The sequence below is a fragment of the Podarcis melisellensis genome (genome assembly GCF_964234715.1).
Source record: "Podarcis melisellensis genome assembly, chromosome: 12".
NCBI lineage: Eukaryota > Metazoa > Chordata > Lepidosauria > Squamata > Lacertidae > Podarcis > Podarcis melisellensis.
Window position 1 is genome coordinate 14,554,134 of NC_138544.1, and position 21,212 is coordinate 14,575,345.

A 21,212-nucleotide genomic window follows, 5' to 3' on the forward strand; every position below is an offset into this window, starting at 1 on the left:
ACAAACAAAAAACAATAGAAATTACAAAAATTACAAAAACATAAAATCAAACAAATTCCCAGGCCCAATAAACATCCACCCCACCCCACCCACCCACATACAAAAAATTCAAAATAAAAATTTTAAAACATTTTAAAAGCACTCTGCACCGCTCCAGCAGTAACAGCAACTGTCCTAGTGAGGCCCGTCAGGCCCTGCCCTGGGCCAGGTGGTAAGTGGCAGGAGGGATCAGGGCCCCATACACTCACACAGGAGAGTCCTCCTGGGCAGCAGAGCGCAGCAGTTCTTATGAGGCTTCAGGCCCCGCCCCAGGCCAGATGGTGAGTGGCAGGAAGGAGCAGGGCCCTCAGACACTCACATACAGGAGAGTCCTCCTGGGCAGCAGAGTCCAGCAGTCCTTATGAGACTTCTGGCACAACGGGACACCGTGACGGAAACCAGAGCGCACAGAAATGCCGTTTACCTTCCCGCTGCAGGGGTACTTGTTTATCTACTTGAACTGGTGTGCTTTCGAACTGCTAGGTTGGCAGGAGCTGGAACAGAGCAATGGGAGCTCACCCCATCGTGGGGATTTGAATCACCAATCTTCTGATCAGCAAGCCCAAGAGGCTCAGTGGTTTAGACCACAGCACTGCCCACTCCCTTTAATGTCATATAGCTTCCCTATATGACACGAGTGGGGGGAAAGTGGAAATTCTGGAGTAAAGTTCTGTGGGAACATCTTCATTTGACCTTAGTCTGATATTTTAAAGAATGATATCTAGTGATTAACTTGTTTTTTTACAATCCGTTTCATCACTTTGGAATGATCTGAAATAACCATTCACTATATACATTTGTTCTGCATGCTTTGCTTGCGGCCATTTATTATGGCCTGATAACCACTGTTTCAGAAGAAGTCTATATTATTTATAGAGCACAATATGATTTGATGAGCACTTGTAGATTTTAACATGATGAACTGCCCTTTCATTGTTTAACCCATTACAGGTAAATGTACACATTGTGTGTGTGTGTTTATATATCTAGATAAAGATATAGATATGTGGATATATATCTACTGTTTGAGAACTCTAAAGGGAGGTGAAAGGGAAGAAACAGTCACATAAACAAAAGCTAACAGAGAAGGAAAGGACATATTTAATAGCTGTGTCATCCTTGACTTTGGGAATATAGAATCTGAATTATTTGTATTATTTACCATAACGCAACAGAGTCTAAATGCTTTGACAACATTAATAAATTTAAGGGTGTCAATAATTTGGAAAATGCAGGTTAAAGGCACAAACAAGTTCAAGGTTACCAGCATTAAGCAAAATACAAATCTAAAGGACAAGGTGACACTGATGTTGATGGAACACCTGCCAGTTTCAGTTGAGTAGGAAGCTTCAAAGGCAAATGCTCTGCAGGACAAAACATTCCTATGTTTCTTTTTCATCTGATTTGGCAACAGGGAGGAGGGAGCTAGAAAACTTGTACACCTTGTATGGGAGCAGGGACTTCAAAAGTCCTAACACCCGTTGCAATGAATGGGAACTGTACAAGTGCTCAGTTTCACAGTTATATAAGAGTAGTATTTGAAGAATATGAGTATGTCCAAAATATGTTAACCATTTTTGATAAATGGACTTCTAAAAAAAGAATATGAAGCTCAGTTGCACATTTGAATTTTTTTTTTAAAAAAATCAGTATTTAAAAAATATTGTCAATAAGGTTGCAAAATCAATTGCTGCTCTCTCCCCAGGCTTTCGTTACCCGCCCCCCCTCCCATCATTAGATTTAGTATATAGACACACGTTAACTTGTAAATGATGCGGCAGACGGCAGTGTTTGTTCAAGTCAATTTTTGAATCTATTTGCTTGATATTTATTTGATCATAACAATTTTTGAGAAGATGAAAATCCTAATAATGAGAATCACACGAAAGCATCAACAGTCACACAGTGTTTCTGGTGTCCTACAACTTATTTGCTGTCCGCTTTCCTTCCGGGGGATGTTAATTTTCTCATTTGCCTTTTCTTTGATTTTACTTTTCACCCTGGTAGAAGACGAGAGACAATAGCAACATGTCAAAAGGTGAACAACACTGCCATCATTTAGAAATATATTTTTGGGAAATACACATATAGTTATTACAAGTTATCTATACATCTGTGTACCTGTATAATAATAATATTTGTACCCTGTCCATATGACTGGGTTGTCCTGGCCACTCTGGGTGGCTTTCCAAAAAATATAAAAACGCAGGAGGACGTCATATGCTAAAAACTTCCCTATACAAGGTTGCCTTAACGTCTCTTCTCAAAGTCAGATAAATGTTTATTTCCTTGACATGTGATGGGAGGGCATTCCACAGGGTGGGCGCCACTACCGAGAAGGCTCTCTGCCTGGTTCCCTGTAACCTCACTTCTTGCAGTGAGGGAACTGCCAGAAGGCCCTTAGAGCTGGACCTTAGTGAACGATGGCGGTGGAGACATTCCTTCAGGTATACTGGGCCGAGGCCGTTTAGGGCTTTAAAGATCAGCACCAACATTTTGAATTGTGCTCGGAAACATACTGGAAGCCAACGTGGGTCTTTCAGGATTGGTGTTATATGGTCCCTGCGGCCGTTCCCAGACACCAATTTAGCTGCCACATTCGGGATTAGTTGCAGTTTCCGAGTCACGGTCAAAGGTAGCCTCATGAAGTGCACTGTTTGACCTTGGGCCATTCATCCTCATCTACCTCATAGGGGTGTTGTGAGGAAGGTCAAGCTGAGAAACTGAATGTTGATGCATCGGTTTTATATGTGTTGGCATCAACCCTGCTACCTATCTTACCTCTCATTTATGATGCCATCCTACATTAACGATTACATTCTGCTTGCCAGTCCTCTGGTATGACAGGAGAAACCAGTTCTTTAAACTTCTGCAAGGGGCAAGCCGCTTCACAGCCCGGCAAAACAAGAGCTTGGGGTGGATGGTTTTTTTTGGCCCGATAGTGCATCTCAATGGTGAACTCACTGAAAAGAAGAAATGTAGGTCATTAAGAGCATTATGTTGTGCGGATGCCTGATGATCGTCTTCCAAAGCAACTACTCTATTCCAAACTTTAAAATGGAAAGCGTAATGCTGGTGGCCAACAAAAGAGGTTTAAAGACTGTCTCAAGGCAAATCTAAATAAATGAAGTATAAACACTGACAACTGGGAAACACTGGCCTGCGGGTGCTCCAGTTGGAGAACAGCCTTTACCAAAGGTGTCATGGGCTTTGAAGACACTTGAACTCAGGACGCAAGGGAGAAACATGCTAGGAAGAAGGCATACTTGGCAAATCCACACCGTGATCAGTTCCCGCCTGGAAACCAATGTCCCCACTGTGGAAGGACATGTGGATCCAGATTTGGCCTCCCCAGTCACTTGTGGATTCATTGTTAAAACCGTGTTTATGTAAGACAATCTTACTCGGCTATGAGTGATCGCCAAAGAAAGAAGAAGTCATTTCTACAAGATGCAGCCATATATCACCCAGGCCTCACTTCCATTTCATAAGAACTGATCTGAGAACTCTTCTGATAAGATGGGTGGACTTCTGTATTGCTAACCACGGAAGGCTCAAGACAAGTTGCTGATTTTCTTGACTGAATGCTAATCATCTTGATGGGATTTACTTAAAGAAGCAAAACCAGCCCTTTGTCACAAGCTGCCTGGTTGTTCAATTTATTTCATGCACATATATTTAGAAATATGTCCCGCAGATATCAATCGGGTTGATTCTGAATTAAGCCTGCAAAGGATTTCATTCCTACAGGCAGCCCTTGTTCAATTCTACCCAGGAATGTAGTCTTCAGGCAGTGCAATTATGGGCATAGTTGCTTAGAAGTAAATTTCATTGTGTTCAGTTGGGATTCTTCTCTATTAAGTGTGTTCAGGCATAATCATACACATGTTGTCTCAGAGGTGAGTCCCAGTGGGGCTTATGACCCATTAAGTGTGACTAGAATTGCACTATTGTTTTGGATGTAGTCTAACAAATCCTTTCATGAAATTGGATATTTTGTGGAATTTAGTCTTGTTTTTCTTTAATAATCGAGAAAAGTTAGGAAAAAGTGAGTAGACAACCTCTCTTCTTTTGAGCATCTCTCAGTCTTTCATTTGGGAGGCCCATGACACCTTTTCATTGTTGCCCAATTCTAACCTGCTGTTTCAAGTAATTATGATTTAATTGGGGTTTCTCAGCTCTGCATCAATGATCAATATTGTAGATTTGGCACAAAGTGTGACTCAACCCTTTCAACCCCTTTCTGTCTTTCAAAGGTATGCACACTTCAGCCACTCAGCTATGAAATAATTTTTCAATAGCATTTTGAACAGCCAGATGTCAAGCTCAAACGCAGAGGGAACACAACTGATTTTTGACCCATTTCAGCAGTGCAGGAATTGTGAGAAGAAATACTGTGTTTGAGAAGATGAGTGAATTTGCAGATGCTTACCCAATAAATCACTGATAATTATTGAATATACGAGTTCATATTTACCCACTGTCTTCTTTATATAGCTCAAAAAATAGACAGGCCGCGTATGGAGGTAGCTTTACCTTGAAAACATTGAGTGCTACTTGGAGAGCAACTATTGTGGTATCATGCTATAAAAGGGAGAAAAAAGAATTCCTTATAACTTTTATGACAGAATTTTGGGGGTGTGTACATATGTGTATGTGTACATATGTGTAGTGATGTATGGAAGTGAGAGCTGAACCATAAAGAAGGCTGATCGCCGAATAATTGAAGCTTTTGAATTATGGTGCTAGAGGAGACTCTTGAGAGTCCCATGGACTGCAAGAAGATCAAACCTATCCAATAGACAGGCCGCGTATGGAGGTAGTTTTACGTTGAAAACATTGAGTGCTACTTGGAGAGCAACTATTGTGGTACCATGCTATAAAAGGGAGAAAAAAGAATTCGTTATAACTTTTATGACAGAAGTTTTTGTGTGTGTACATATGTGTACATATGAATATATAGAAAGAGAGTTCTTATCTCAGACTCTGCTAGTTTCAAAGACGCCGTTTTAGACAAGGGCCTCATTATGGTCTCTAGGACGTGTGATATTGCAAAGGGATCATGCTTGCAAATAATCCAAGCAGGCACTAAAGGGAATGAAATGTGTAACAAAATGGGAATGTAAGACCTTAGGCTAGTTCCAGACAGTCAGCTAATTTAGTATTTTAACATGTAGTTTCTTCACATTTGTAGCTCTGAGGCTGCCTTCAGTATTGATGAAACCTTATGTCAATCATCTCTCTCTCTTTCTCTTTGTAATTACTTTTATTTTGCAGGAACATGAGCTGTGTTGGGACCCTGATTTGGGCTGGAGGGCTATGCAGTTTTCCTACCCAAATCTCTCCCTACAGCCCCCCAAAGATAATGTACAGAATGTGGCCCAATCCAGACCAGGAGGGTAGGGCGACTCATCAAGAGCATAACTGTTTCCCCTTCAAAGTAAAAAGTGACACTCCGTTTTTCAACCCTGTTTTTAAAAGATGTGATGCGCATAATGTTACTTGAGTAGACAAATCACATTTCCAAATAGTCTGCTTCAAGAGGGGAGCCAAAAAGTAGCAGGAGAATGCGAGCTACAGAATGTTTGGTCAATTTAAAATGTTCATACTTACGGCTGAATACATTAACATTTTTCTTCCATCAGTGGACTCAGTAGCCTCTGTCGTCTTATTCAAAATATCTTTCACAAGGAGACCTTAATGGTGATGGAAAGGAATACAAATGCTGGTGAAACCAAGAAGCCCTTTTATCTTTAACCAATTGTTAAGGCAAATTGGCAAAGACGTTTTTTTTAAGCTGATGCAGAGAAGTTCTAACATTCTAGTAATACTCCCAATTCAATTGGGACAGTTGAAGGGGATACAATATGGGTGCTGAGTTGGTCTATATACACATAGGAGTGTGACTTTGGACTCAGCTACATTAGCAAAGGAAGGAAGGGTTTTAAATGCACTATAACATTGGGACACCAATGGCGCTGTAGAGTTAGACCCTTTGGCAACGTGACTTCCCACTATAAGCTTTATAATGCGTTTTCCTGAAATGTTTCTTTTAATGAGTCTAAATCCAGCCTTTGTGTCTACACATGAGGCTTGCAGTACTTGGTCTCTCTGAGTGTCCAGCCTTCAATGCAGCCCTTGAACCAAGATAAGTTAGTTGCTCCTGCTTTAGATAATATGCATGCCATATAGAAAGATGCGGGCTTTGTTTTGCTTTTTCTTACCTCCTTGTAGTCGTGATTTCTTTTCTCTTTCGTGTATCCCAAACATTGCATTCAAGGAAAATGCCAAAAGATCTTTCAAATTGTTCATGACTTCGTCAGTAGCCCAGGCTGGTAATGGCTGCTTATGTTTTTTCTACAGTTGAAAAGAAATAAAAGCGGGTGGTGATTCATCTATCAGCCATGCCTTTGCTCTCTCACTCTCATCTGTTCTGTTGTTTTCACAGACCTTCATGTTTCTATATAGGAAAACCCATTCCATGCCACATTGGGGCCCACACCAAATGGCTCACAGCCAGCCAATAAAACCATATTACAATGAGAGGGGATTTGGTCTAAATAAATTTCCACAATTGTAGGATTAGAATTAGACTACATAGGTTTTTGAGGTCTCCTCTCCCAGCCCCAGTAGGACGCGGGTGGCGCTGTGGGTAAAACCTCAGTGCCTAGGACTTGCTGATCGTATGGTCGGCGGTTCGAATCCCCGCGGCAGGGTGAGCTCTTGTCGTTCGGTCCCAGCTCCTGCCCACCTAGCAGTTCGAAAGCACCCCTAAGTGCAAGTAGATAAATAGGTACCGCTTTGTAGCGGGAAGGTAAACGGCGTTTCCGTGTGCTGCGCTGGTGCTGGCTCACCAGAGCAGCTTCGTCACACTGGCCACGTAACCCGGAAGTGTCTTCGGACAGCGCTGGCCCCCTGCCTCTTAAGTGAGATGGGCGCACAACCCTAGAGTCGGATACGACTGGCCCGTACGGGCAGGGGTACCTTTACCTTTACCTTTACCTTTACCTATACCTTTACGTCCCAGCCCCATGTCTATGGCAGTTAAAGAAAAAAAACCACAGTCCCAACTGGGTTGATGAACTCAGTCTAGAAGTTCCCCTTTTTGTGGGGGGAGAATAGGCCTCTGCCTAACTGAAGGGGTGTTTTAGCTTGGCTGAAATGTGTCTTTGATTTCTGATGATGTCTCTTATATGGAGCATAGAGAGGTGTGTGTGTGGTTTTGTGTGTGTGTACCAGCCTTTCTCAACCTGTGGGTCCCCTGATGTCGTTGAACTACAACTTCCATCACCCCTAGCTAGCAAGGCTAGAGCTCAGGGATGGTGGGAGTTGTAGTCCAACAACATCTGGGGACCCACAGGTTGAGAACCGCACAAAGGTAAAATGTACATTTATAGCTCTACACAACCTTGCCTCCTAAAACCACCACTGATACGTGGTCCTACCTTGGAAGGTTTCCTAGATGGAAATGTATCCCTGAAGCTGAAAATGGTTCCTCATCCACAATGTAAACAGTAGCTTGGACCACTGCAGCTTCTGCTACTATGGTTAAAGCAGCCTCCAGCACAAATAATATTGAAAGCAGGATCGTCAATGACCTTGCCACAAGTGTGGCTTTTATCTGCCATGTGCCACCTGACCTCGTCCTAAACCCCTTGGTCTTTTTTGTTGGGGCTGAATGAGTTTCACATAGGTTTGCTAGAAATTACCTGAACAAGTAAAGCATCATACGCATTCCAGAGTTTGTGATTGTTAAAATCCAGAAGAGCCTTCATATCGTATCCCAGGTTAGATGCTAATTGACCTAGAAATGGCTGAAAGATAAAGAGCAGAAGGATTAATGAACCAGTAAGTGCAAATGAATGGTAGGGCCTGATCCTGCAGTGACTGTCATTTTTTAATGGGGCAGAGTTTTGCCCTGCCAGTTCCATAATGTGGGGGTGCTGCAGTAGCCCCCAGTCTTAGAGGACAGAATTAAACGGTGGGCTTTCAGAGCTTGATCTTAAGGAGCATAAGGGGTTTGAAAGCTATTGGCAAACAAGACTGAAATATACTTGGAGTCGAGTGTGGATTTCATGCTCTTTATTCAGCTCATAGTAGTGAGGAATGAAAGTTCCCTCCAAATATGTGCTTTATACACATTATTTACAAAATGGGCCGCACGTGATTAGTTAATTCCAGGATTCTCCTGTAGGCCAATCAGGTTGTGGATTCACTTCCGCCTGGAGCTGGATAGGGTGGCTCCTGCGGACCCATCATACTGCTGCATTGTTCTAGGACCAATCAGACTGCTGCATTCTGAATCCTATTGTTCTAGGACCAATCAGACTGCTGCATTTTGGATCCTATTCAACTCAGTACATAACAAAGACGTTAATAGGCAAGCAGAGTGCTTTTGAGTATGCTCAATGGCCCCTGAAGACAGCAGCAGAAATAAAATTGACTGCCATTTTTCTGGACCAGTCAGGTTTCAGCTGACCCATGCAATGGTCATTTCGACTGTGAGATGGGAAAGATTTAGATTGCCTTGGAGACATAGGATATGAATGGTGGGTTTGTTGAGCTCCAGTCAACTTTATAATGAGGAAAATTTATAATGAGGAAAAATAGACGTCACATCAAGAAACAAAAGGCATTTGGCTGTCTTATCAGACATTTGCAGCACATTCTGAGGTATGTCTACTCAGAAGTAAGCACCATTGATTTCAGTGGGATTTACTCGCATGGATTGCAGCCATAGGATTTTCCCTTTCCATTTCTTACCATTTGACTTTTCAGTTTTTCCTGGACTGTTTTGGATCCAAAAGTTTCCTTTAGAAGCTGACCGAACTTTGGACATGGAGCACGAACAGGATAATGCAACAACTAATGAAATGAAATGAAACATATCAGCTAAAAAGACCTCCTCATATTGTCATCTGCCTGTGTATAATACATATGTCCATCCTAAATTCAGATTATTAGTGGGAAGATGCTTGAAGAGCAACCAGCCAGTAGTGTGTGATTAGAACTCCCATTTTTTCTGTTGCAAAAAGTTGCCTTGGTCAGGGGCGGCTTGTGCTAAAGGCTTGGTGGGTTTGCATGGAGATAGAAAGGAGAGCCTCCATGCTTGCTAGACTTTCAGTGCTGACCTTTCTTCAGACTGATACTCTCAGGGCTGCTGACCTCACTTCCTCCTTCTTCACCCCACCATTGAAAGGAGTTATTTTTCCTTTCTCGCTCTACTGCAGAGATGGAAGAGCAAGCATGGTTCTTTGTACATTTACCTCAGCTGCACCTAGGATCTGTGGTATCCAACAAATATTTCCTACAAGAAATTTCACTTTCTTATCTTCCATACTCAGAGTGTGACTGCAGCAAGGGTCAAGTGTGCCCCTCCGAGTAGGGGTCTTAATGCACACTGCAACTTCTGCTGGTGCATTTAAGCTCCAAGTGCCGTCACAGACTACCTTCCCCATGCCCATGGCCTTGGTCCATGGGCCCTTGGTGGGACGTGGGTGGCGCTGTGGGTTAAACCACAGAGCCTAGGACTTGCCAGTCAGAAGGTCGGCAGTTCGAATCCCCGTGACGGGGTGAGCTCCCGTTGTTTGGTCCCAGCTCCTGCCAACTAGCAGTTCGAAAGCACGTCAAAGTGCAAGTAGATAAATAGGTACCGCTCCGGCGGGAAGGTAAACGGTGTTTCCGTTTGCTGCTCTGGTTCGCCAGAAGCGGCTTAGTCATGCTGGCCACATGACCTGGAAGCTGTACGCCGGCTCCCTCGGCCAATAAAGCGAGATGAGCGCCGCAACCCCAGAGTTGATCACGACTGGACCTAATGGTCAGGGGTCCCTTTACCTTTACAGCTGGTTTTTGCAAATAGAAGCTCTAACGCTGCATTATAACTCCAAGACTTCTCTCTCTCTTATCTCTATTTATCTCTATATTTAAGTGAAATATTCACCTCTCAGGTTGCCATGTTTCCATTGAACTGGGAGTAGAAAAGGTTAAAAATACCACACATTTCCTTACCCTTTCCTCTGAACGTGGCACAGTATGAACTGGAACTGGTTGCCAAGCGATCTTTTTGTTCCAGATTTGGTTTTCTTTAGGAGGAAAGAGTCCGGCCAGATTGGCTTGAGCACTCATAATGGTTCGATCATAATCTGTACTTCGGACATAAATCTGAGAAGGGAAAAAATGAAAGAGTGGCTCAGGATGGTATTGTTGTTTTGATCCTAGATGGTTGTTTTCCACAGGGGGAGGTTTAGATCTAACTTGTATACCCACACCAACCCACTTTCAGGGTTGCTGTTCTGGTGACTGCTGTCTTCTTTTTCTGTCTGTGCCCCAGCTCCTAACTGGAAATCCAGTGGGAGGGGAGGGACAGAACCAGGAGGACACGGGAAAGGAAAGACAGGGTCTTTCACCTTTTCTCGCCCTCTCTGCTGCAATGATCATAGTAGCCATTGTAAGGAGGGGAAAGGTTGGCGATGGAAAGTCACCGCGGATGCTGCTAGGCTTGTGGGGATTACAATTATGAGTAAATTTTGAACACATGGTGGAAATCACTACACTTCTGCTTCTATTTGCTTGTCCCAATCCAACAAGCATGGGGAAACTCATCCATAGCTAAGCGGCATTTTAGAATGAATTGATTTTAGAATGTATTTCAATTAATTGATTGTGATTTTATGTAAACTGTGTTACTTTTACTGTGGTTAGCCGCTCTGAGCCCGGCTTCGGCTGGGGAGGGCAGGATATAAATAAAATTATTATTATTATTATTATTATTATTATTATTATTATTATCATCATCATAGTTTGACCCTAACATTATATTAGTATAAATGTTATTGCTGAGAAAACGGGGAAGTTAGTTCCAATACTTGCTTCCTTTCGCTTGTATTCATCACTTAAGAAGTCCCTATATCTCTCCTTTATGAGTTGACCCAACGAGTATTGCTGCTGCATTCCACGCTGTGGGGAAAAGGAAAAGGAAAAGTATGCATGTAAAACTCATTGATGCAATTTACCGTCCCCTCCAAGCTACTTCTGACTATTTCAACGGATAAAGGAACACTTTGTGTATTCTAGGCTCGCGGTGTTGGGTGTACATTACATCATCATGAAAAAGCTAAGCTCTGAATTTTGGCCTGTTCCTTTCCGCAGCACCAGGAGAACAAGGTTAACATCTAGATTTGTGGCAGGTCTCCAAGACTGAAAAAAGAGGCTGGACCAGATTCTGTTACAAGTTATGGATGTGTGCTGATATGGCTGTAGCTCTCAGATCACTGGCATTGTTCTAGAGCTGGGTTATGAACGCCATTTACATTCACAGCCCAAACTGGGGACTATGGTAGTGGGAGCTGCATTTTGGCAACTTCTGTAGCCTGGGAGTAAAATGTTCACTGCTCTTCGTTGAGCGGGGGCTTATGATGGTGGCATCAGGTTTTCTTCTTCTAAACAATGTTTTGTTGCCATTCCACATCCTGCTTGATGCATGGCTTTTCCCTTCTTGCCCACAGCAATATTCTTGGAACAACACTACCTCATGAGGAAGTGTCGTTTCTAAGGACTCAGTTTGGGGTGAGGAAGGTGGAACCCATGCTCAACAGCAGCAAAAGATTAGGTAAAGGAAAGGTACCCCTGCCCGTACGGGCCAGTCGTGTCCGACTCTGGGGTTGCGCGCCCATCTCGCTTAAGAGGACGGGGGCCAGCGCTGTCCGAAGACACTTCCGGGTCACGTGGCCAGCGTGACAAGCTGCATCTGACGAGCCAGTGCAGCACATGGAAACGCCGTTTACCTTCCCGCTAGTAAGCGGTCCCTATTTATCTACTTGCACCCGGAGGTGCTTTCGAACTGCTAGGTTGGCAGGTGCTGGGACTGAGCAAGGGGAGCGCACCCCACCACGGGGATTCGAACCGCCGACCTGACGATCGGCAAGTCCTAGGCGCTGAGGTTTTACCCACAGTGCCACCCAGCAAAAGATTAGAACGTTGCAAAATTTCTAAATGCTACAATTGACCTTAGACTATGATTGCTCTTTGTTGTTTTTTTTAAAAAAATAAATTTATGTAGTTAACATTCTGTAATTTGGGTTAGTGGACCATACATAAATTATATTACTGTTTGTGTACATTGTACTGAAATGGGCATTGCTATTATTGGAGCCTGAAATAATAAATAACAACGTTTCAGAAGTTTCAGAAGCTTTGTAGAGATTTGGACGTTTGAGCAGTATAGCCATTCTGTTAAATAAAATAATAAAACTAATAATTAGTATCTTGATGAGTATTATATAAAGGCAAACAGATCAACAAAATACGTTTTCATTTCTTAGAGCATTATCAGACCGTTGTGAGCTGTCCATATCCTTGTGGCCAGACATCTTCGTTGACCACATTAGTGGGAAAAGTTGAAAGAGGGCTTCTGTCGCCATGCCGGTAAACCTGGTGAAATGTTTTGAAGATTGCATTAGTTTTCATAGAAAATAGAATTGGATGCAATCTATCAGAATGAAATATTAGCTGTCCTGCTGCCGCTCTAAATGTGAAGCACAGAACCCTCTCACAACATTACCTCATGCCTGTCTACTCAGAAGTCCCAATGACTTGACTTCAGTAGGTCCTGCTTTTTAAGTAAGTGGCTATAATATTATAGCCTTCGTCTATCAGAGAAATGCACTAGGAAAAAGCTGCCAGAATATCTCCTAACGGTCCTGTGCCTCAGCAATTCTGTGCAGGGCTGAGAGGTTGAAGGGGATTCGCTAATACAGCTGTATTTTGAATTTAGTTTTTGTCCTTTTGAGAGGAGAACACAATGTACGTCAGGAATTTCTAGAGCAGTGGTTTCTCCTGGACCATTTGAAAACTGCTGATGGTCTTGGTGGACCACTGAATGGTTTTTATTAACTACTGTAGTGCTTGCAATCTGCTCTGTGCTGTATAATTTTTAATTATATTTTTAGTGCTTTGTCATGTCTTATATCTTATTGTACTACACTTTGCATTTCATATAATTCAAACTGAAAAAAATGGAAGAAAGAAAGTAAGTATTCAAAATCATTATGAATACTTCATGAGGACATGTTGCAGACCACCTGAAGGAAGGGCATGGACCACAGTTTGGGAAGCCCTGTTCTAGAGCTAACAGACTTTGAGGGTGGGTATCTACAAAAGGAAGACTGTCAATAATACTGTTGTATACTGCAAAGAATAAGTGATAGTTTGCATGCAACTTTAGTGCTGTACAGTTGGAAAAAGGAAGCAAAAAGGGGAATATAACATTTTCTCATATTCAGAAAACATGCATTGCAAAATCTGCTGACTGTTGGGCATTGACATTCAGATGTCAAGAGAAATATTGTATGCACTGAACACTTAAAAGCCCATTGTGTGTTCTCCATAAAGCTGACTAGAAAAATCAAGAGTTTAAATTGAATTAGACAATTGTTGTTCAAGCTCCGGTTTGTATACTTGCTTGCTTGTTTAGACATTTTATAACCTGTCCTTTAAACAATGTTTTTTGTGTGTGGTGGTACTTAGAAGTATGGAATATTCATCTCTCTCTAGCATCATTCATCAAAGGCATTGTGGGGATGGTAATAATGGAAGGTTGGCAACTACAAAATATGGTTAGAAATAGGGGGTAGGGGTGGGATATTCCTAGTGGTCTTTTTTAAGGGGGAGGGAAGAGAAAAAGCTCAGAAATTTCAGAAACCTGAAAAAAAAATTCTACTTAGCATATTAAAATGCATAAAATTATTCACAGGAACATAATTTAGAAAGAAGAACTGCAAAGATCTACACTGTCAAGGTCATTGTTAGCAATGAAAAGAAGACCTCATGCTTACCAATACAACATACTTCAGTTCCCTTCCTGTGATACTTGGGAGAAGCAGACCCAAGAACAGGATGAAGAAGGCGAAGCCACAACTATTGAAACCGTGCCACAGATGCATCACTGACCCCGTTACTCCCCGTTAGTGAAGGTGGAAAGGGGGAAAGTTGTGTTTTATAAAGAACAAATCAAGGGGTGGAGACTCTCTGTAAATTTGATCCTGGAGTTTAACTTGAAGGCTACTGATTTATGTATTTTTGTAATATAGTCAAGGACTGAAAAGGAAATGCCAAATTGTGTAGGACTGGAGGACCACACTTGCCTGGAGGCTGTGCCCCATGGTTTTTCTCCAAAAGCAAGGACACTTAGGTCTCTTCTTATGGGCAGGGAACTAAAGATAATGGGGAGGTTGCAGTCTCAGACTTCCAGGAAGAACATCAGGCAGAGGAGGAGGGGTCAAATTCTGTAGGGCTGGAGGACCACACTCGCCACCCAACAGATGCCCGGAGGCTGTGCCCCATGATTCTTCTCCAAAAGGAAGGACACTCTAGTCTCTGCTAATGGCTAGGCAGGCAGCAATACACCAGTGCTCTGCCATATTGGCTGTTCCTGGTTGCTAGTGCGCGTAATAAGTCATCCAGGACCGAGGTACAGATATGAAAGTGATGGGAGCAACCATAGACCAAGCGTATCGATAAGATATTCTGCATAGATAGCTATGCATAGAATCTCACAGTCTCACTTGAAGTATTCACATGGGCAAATAATCATGGACATTAAGGTTCCACAGCATGGTCAATCAAGGAGGACATCAGCACAACACAATACCATTAGCTCCATAGATTAAGGGCTCATTGAACAAGAGAATGTTAAAAAGTTTATTGCCAAGGGGAAACAACCACCAGTGGGCCATAATGGCATTAACCCTTTGCAGAAATTGAACTCAGACATCTAAGTTGTCATGACTGCCTCCTATGGGAACCCCTTCTTCTCCTTCCGTGGTTCAGTTTGCATGCCATACATCCCTGCATAACCTAAACCACTGAATATTCCATTGTTACATCCATCAAAACTTATTTAGACTGTTGAATTTATCTTAATGCTACCAGTGTTTCTAAGTATACACAATTTTCACCCAGATATTCAATAAACATTTTCCAATCTTCTTTAAATGTATGTTCTCTTGTTCTATATGTTAAGTCTACTGGCTGCATATATTTCATCAGTTTAAGTAGCCGCTCTTCTTTGGTTGGGACCTCGCTCGTTTTCCATTTTTGGGCTAACAAAACATGGGTTGCAGTAGTGGCATACATAAATAACGTCTGGGAATCTGACACCTGGGAATTTCCATCTGAATTATCTCCAACAAAAAGGACTCTGGTTTTTTGGGGGGGAGGGGGAGTACTTTAAAACATTTTTTTCAGGTCATTATAAATTATTCCCCAGTACTCTTTTACCCATTTACAAGCCCACTGCATATGATAGAACGCCCTGAGTTCTCCCTGGAAGGACAGATCCTGAAGCTGAGGCTCCAATACTTTGGCCACCTCATGAGAAGAGAAGACTCCCTGGAAAAGACCCTGATGTTGGGAAAGATGGAGGGCACAAGGAGAAGGGGATGACAGAGGATGAGATGGTTGGACAGTGTTATCGAAGCTACCAGCATGAGTCTGACCAAACTGCAGGAGGCAGTGGAAGACAGGAGTGCCTGGCGTGCTCTGGTCCATGGGGTCACGAAGAGTCGGACACGACTAAACGACTAAACAACAACAAAACCCTGAACCTCATTGCATCTCCAGATGTACTTTCGCATATCTGTCTGGATTATTCCAGCATTAATCTCCATTGGATGTCCATGAGTTCTACTGTTAGGAGAGAGAGTGATGGAGAAACTGTTCCCTAGCCACTATATCTATGCAATGAATAATTTTATAAACTTCTCTCATGTTACCTCTCAGTCACCTTTTCGCTATACTAAAAACTTTCTTCAGAGGTGAGTCACTTGATTATTTTGGTTGCCCTATTCTGAACCCCTTCCAACTCTGCAATACCCTTTGTGAGGTTTTTGTACACAGTATTCAAAATGACTGGCCAAAATTCAAATTACAGCTAGTGGGAACTCCCGCCATTCTAAGCGGCTGACCTGGGGATGCCCCTACTGCCAAGCGCCCAGACCAGTGTTGCTCCCTGAGGCTCAGAGCCCACCACTAAGACCATGGTTTTTACCTCTATCTTCAGTACATTATATTTTATTTTATTGCAATGGCTAATGCAAATAAAGATTCTTCTGATCTTGCCACCTCACTGCTCACCCGTAACACTGCTGTTTAACAGATTCCTGATCCAAAGAGGACTTCTCCTCTGGTTGCATGATTGCTAAGCTTACTCAGGAGTATTTGGTGAGGTAGCTTCACGAGAGCTTTTTTGAAAGGACATGGGCATCCATTATGGTCACAATCACAATCATGCTCCTTAGTTAATACAGGGCAACTAAGGACGGCAAGGATGTGGGTGGCACTGTGGGTTAAACCACAGAGCCTAGGACTTGCTGATCAGAAGGTTGGCAGTTTGAATCCCCGCAACGAGGTGAGCTCCCATTGCTCGGTCCCTGCTCCTGCCAACCTAGCAGTTCAAAAGCATGTCAAAGTTCAAGTAGATAAATAGGTACCGCTCTGGCGGGAAGGTAAATGGGGTTTCCGTGCGCTGCTCTGGTTCTCCACAAGCGGCTTAGTCATGCTGGCCACATGACCCGGAAGCTGTACGCCGGCTCCCTCGGCCAATAAAGCGAGATGAGCGCCGCAACCCCAGAGTCGGCCATGACTGGACCTAATGGTCAGGGGTCCCTTTCCCTTTCCCTTAAGGATGGCAAGACAAGAGCTGAGTGTGCCTGGTTGTGAGGGTGATAGAGGTTATAATATTTCTCTATATTTGTGGTGTTTATTTTAAATTATGTTTAAAAGTCCATTGACTGTTCCCTGAGACAAAGCAGGAGACCACCAGCTTCTGAGGTGATTTCTTAATTATTTATTCTCAGCCCATCAGACTTTCCCATTTGGCCCATGAAGCTGTTTTGGGCAAACCAAAGCCCCTCGCCCTATGCCTGATGTCATGCAGGTGAGGGCAGGGCTTGCCTGCCCCCCAAAGCACCTGAAAACGGGCACCTTCCCCTGCCCAAGTCCATCACTTTAGGAGCAAGAGGGCACTTTAATTCAAATCATGAATCTCCTTTTGCTTGGCAAAGGTTCCCTTAAACCCTATTTGTCTTATAGGGTCCCCAGTTCTAGGTTCCTAGAACCTCAAACATTCTCCCAGCTACTGGTATTCTGCTGCCACCATGTAAACATTAGTATCTCTGACTGATTTTGCCACAGCAAATGTGTTCTCAGATATGTTCTCTTGAACTGGAGCACCTTTGACTTGTTTGGATTAAGGTGTAAGTGTCAAAGCTACGCCCCTTCAGAAAGGCAGAACCGCTGTGCCAAAATGATCTACACCTGCGGAGATCATGATACTGTTCGGTTCTACTCCACTATCTCCCAAAAAATCAGGTTGGGCAAATTCTAGAAAGAGACCATAGGAACACAGAAAAAGCACAGAAGAACAATGTTGTGTAGGTAAAGGTAAAGGACCCCTGGACAGTTAAGTCCAGTCAAAGGCGACTATGGGGTGTGGTGCTCATCTCGCTTTCAGGCCGAGGGAGCTGGCATTTGCCCATAGACAGCTTTGCGGGTCACGTGGCCAGCAGGACTAAACCACTTCTGGCACAACGGGACACCGTGACGGAAACCACAGCGCACGGAAACGCCGTTTACCTTCCCGCTGCAGCGGTACCTGTTTATCTACTTGCACTGGAGTGCTTTTGAACTGCTAGTTTGGCAGGAGCTGGGACAGAGCAATAGGAGCTGTCAGGGAACTGCCATCGGAGCCAGAGGGAGGGGGAGGGCTCCAGAGGGATTCCAGAGAGCGTCCCGGGAGGGAGAGAAGCAGCCCATATTCTGGGAAAGGAAATCAGCGTAGCCCCAGTGGAGAAGGGGGGCAGATGGGGGAATCGGCGAGGTGGCTCCATGACTCCTCACTGGAGACCAGCGGGGAAAGCACAGGTCCTCCGCTGCCCACACCCTCCCTGCGCAGAAGGCTTCCGCGCAGGGAGAGTAGGCGGAGACTAGGCGTCAAAGAGCTTCTTTGCTGGAAGAAGTTCAAGAAACGCCCACTGACGGATTCTCCCAGCGATTGAGACAGCCACGGGTGAGTGGCTGTCCGGACAGAAAGGGTTCACCCAGGTAGCCCAGCCAGGCGTGGTGCCCACTTACGCATGAGCAACCCCTAGAACCATTACAGGAGCTCTCCCCATCGCGGAGATTCAAACCATCAACCTTCTGATCAGCAGACCCAAGAGACTCAGTGGTTTAGGACACAATGCTACCCACTCCCTTTAATGTCCCTTTAATGCCTTTAATGTTTAATATAACATCCCCATAAAACACGAGTGGGGGGAAGTGGAAATTCTGGAGTAAAGTTCTGTGGGAACATCTTCATTTGACCGTAGTCAGATATTGTAAATAATGGCATCTAGTGTTTAACATGTTGTTGTTTTTTTACAATCTGTTTCATCAGTTTGGAATGATTTGGAATAACCATTCACTATATACATTTGTTCTGCATGCTTTGCTTTCAGCCATTTTTTATGGCCTGATAACCACTGTTTCAGAAGAAGTCGGGAAATTACTTATAGAGCACAATATGATTTGATGAGCACTTGTAGATCTTAAGATGATTAACTGCCCTTTCATTGTTTAACCCATTACAGGTAAATGTACACATTGTGTGTGTGTGTTTATATATCTAGATAAAGATATAGATATGTGGATATATATCTACTGTTTGAGAACTCTAAAGGGAGGTGAAAGGGAAGAAACAGTCACATAAACAAAAGCTAACAGAGAAGGAAAGGACATCTTTAATAGCTGTGTCATCCTTGACTTTGGGAATATAGAATCTGAATTATTTGTATTATTTACCATAACGCAACAGAGTCTAAATGCTTTGACAACATTAATAAATTTAAGGGTGTCAATAATTTGGAAAATGCAGGTTAAAGGCACAAACAAGTTCAAGGTTACCAGCATTAAGCAAAATACAAATCTAAAGGACAAGGTGACACTGATGTTGATGGAACACCTGCCAGTTTCAGTTGAGTAGGAAGCTTCAAAGGCAAATGCTCTGCAGGACAAAACATTCCTATGTTTCTTTTTCATCTGATTTGGCAACAGGGAGGAGGGAGCTAGAAAACTTGTACACCTTGTATGGGAGCAGGGACTTCAAAAGTCCTAACACCCATTGAAATGAATGGGAACTGTACAAGTGCTCAGTTTCACATTTATATAATAGTTGTATTTGAAGAATATGAGTATGTCCAAAATATGTTAACCATTTTTGATAAATGGACTTCTAAAAATAGAATATGAAGCTAAGTTGCACATTTGAACTTTTTTTAAAAAAATCAGTATTTAAAAAATATTGTCAATAAGGTTGCAAAATCAATTGCTGCTCTCTCCCCAGGCTTTTGTTACCTGCCCCCCCTCCCGTCATTAGATTTAGTATATAGACACACGTTAACTTGTAAATGATGCGGCAGACGGCAGTGTTTGTTCAAGTGAATTTTTGAATCTATTTGCTTGATATTTATTTGATCATAACAATTTTTGAGAAGATGAAAATCCTAATAATGAGAATCACACGAAAGCATCAACAGTCACGCAGTGTTTCTGGTGTCCTACAACTTATTTGCTGTCCGCTTTCCTTCCGGGGGATGTTAATTTTCTCATTTGCCTTTTCTTTGATTTTACTTTTCACCCTGGTAGAAGACGAGAGACAATAGCAACATGTCAAAAGGTGAACAACACTGCCATCATTTAGAAATATATTTTTGGGAAATACACATATAGTTATTACAAGTTATCTATACATCTGTGTACCTGTATAATAATAATATTTGTACCCTGTCCATATGACTGGGTTGTCCTGGCCACTCTGGGTGGCTTTCCAAAAAATATAAAAACGCAGGAGGACGTCATATGCTAAAAACATCCCTATACAAGGTTGCCTTAACGTCTCTTCTCAAAGTCAGATAAATGTTTATTTCCTTGACATGTGATGGGAGGGCATTCCACAGGGTGGGCGCCACTACCGAGAAGGCTCTCTGCCTGGTTTCCTGTAACCTCACTTCTTGCAGTGAGGGAACTGCCAGAAGGCCCTTAGAGCTGGACCTTAGTGAACGATAGCGGTGGAGACATTCCTTCAGGTATACTGGGCCGAGGCCGTTTAGGGCTTTAAAGATCAGCACCAACATTTTGAATTGTGCTCGGAAACATACTGGAAGCCAACGTGGGTCTTTCAGGATTGGTGTTATATGGTCCCTGTGGCCGTTCCCAGACACCAATTTAGCTGCCACATTCGGGATTAGTTGCAGTTTCCGAGTCACGGTCAAAGGTAGCCTCATGAAGTGCACTGTTTGACCTTGGGCCATTCATCCTCATCTACCTCATAGGGGTGTTGTGAGGAAGGTCAAGCTGAGAAACTGAATGTTGATGCATCGGTTTTATATGTGTTGGCATCAACCCTGCTACCTATCTTACCTCTCATTTATGATGCCATCCTACATTAACGATTACATTCTGCTTGCCAGTCGTCTGGTATGACAGGAGAAACCAGTTCTTTAAACTTCTGCAAGGGGCAAGCCGCTTCACAGCCCGGCAAAACAAGAGCTTGGGGTGGATGGTTTTTTTTGGCCCGATAGTGCATCTCAATGGTGAACTCACTGAAAAGAAGAAATGTAGGTCATTAAGAGCATTATGTTGTGCGGATGCCTGATGATCGTCTTCCAAAGCAACTACTCTATTCCAAACTTAAAAATGGAAATTTCATTGTGTTCAGTTGGGATTCTTCTCTATTAAGTGCGTTGAGGCATAATCATACACATGTTGTCTCAGAGGTGAGTCCCAGTGGGGCTTATGACCCATTAAGTGTGACTAGAATTGCACTATTGTTTTGGATGTAGTCTAACAAATCCTTTCATGAAATTGGATATTTTGTGGAATTTAGTCTTGTTTTTCTTTAATAATCGAGAAAAGTTAGGAAAAAGTGAGTAGACAACCTCTCTTCTTTTGAGCATCTCTCAGTCTTTCATTTGGGAGGCCCATGACACCTTTTCATTGTTGCCCAATTCTAACCTGCTGTTTCAAGTAATTATGATTTAATTGGGGTTTCTCAGCTCTGCATCAATGATCAATATTGTAGATTTGGCACAAAGTGTGACTCAACCCTTTCAACCCCTTTCTGTCTTTCAAAGGTATGC

General features: G+C 43.0%; 3 protein-coding genes across 20 annotated transcripts in view; 1 reads left to right on the forward strand and 2 right to left on the reverse strand.

The window, feature by feature from the left end:
* The window catches only part of NPHP3 (nephrocystin 3), a 227,965-nt gene extending 210,404 nt beyond the window's left edge, over nt 1-17,561 (forward strand). For both annotated transcript variants that reach the window (XM_081882914.1, XM_081882915.1), the window contains exon 29: nt 17,479-17,561. The gene's annotated coding sequence lies outside the window, so the exon portion shown is untranslated. The remainder of the gene's footprint in view (nt 1-17,478) is intronic.
* Nucleotides 1,859-14,275, reverse strand: LOC309353602 (prostatic acid phosphatase-like). Of its 3 annotated transcripts, none has more exons than XM_081883040.1 (12): nt 13,872-14,275; nt 12,373-12,468; nt 10,909-10,995; nt 10,048-10,200; nt 8,803-8,904; nt 7,749-7,853; nt 6,264-6,396; nt 5,653-5,735; nt 4,869-4,916; nt 4,517-4,575; nt 2,821-3,002; nt 1,859-2,039 (listed from the first exon to the last, which is right to left on the reverse strand). In XM_081883040.1, the coding sequence occupies exons 1-11, from the start codon at nt 13,977-13,979 to the stop codon at nt 2,846-2,848; spliced, it is 1,131 nt and encodes a 376-aa protein (XP_081739166.1). In that variant the 5' UTR covers nt 13,980-14,275; the 3' UTR covers nt 1,859-2,039; nt 2,821-2,845. The 3 variants fall into 3 exon arrangements, with proteins under 3 accessions (XP_081739166.1, XP_081739168.1, XP_081739167.1); XM_081883042.1 differs by having other exon boundaries at nt 12,345-12,468; XM_081883041.1 differs by lacking the exon at nt 4,869-4,916 and having other exon boundaries at nt 4,517-4,623.
* A 1,941-nt stretch (nt 17,562-19,502) lies between the features above and the next one.
* The window catches only part of LOC309353598 (prostatic acid phosphatase-like), a 220,537-nt gene continuing 218,827 nt past the window's right edge, over nt 19,503-21,212 (reverse strand). For all 15 annotated transcript variants that reach the window (XM_081883026.1, XM_081883025.1, XM_081883016.1 and 12 more), the window contains exons 10-11: nt 20,494-20,675; nt 19,503-19,712 (exon numbers count right to left, since the gene is read on the reverse strand). In XM_081883026.1, the coding sequence (XP_081739152.1) occupies nt 20,519-20,675 (157 nt within the window). In that variant the 3' untranslated portion in view covers nt 19,503-19,712; nt 20,494-20,518. The remainder of the gene's footprint in view (nt 19,713-20,493; nt 20,676-21,212) is intronic.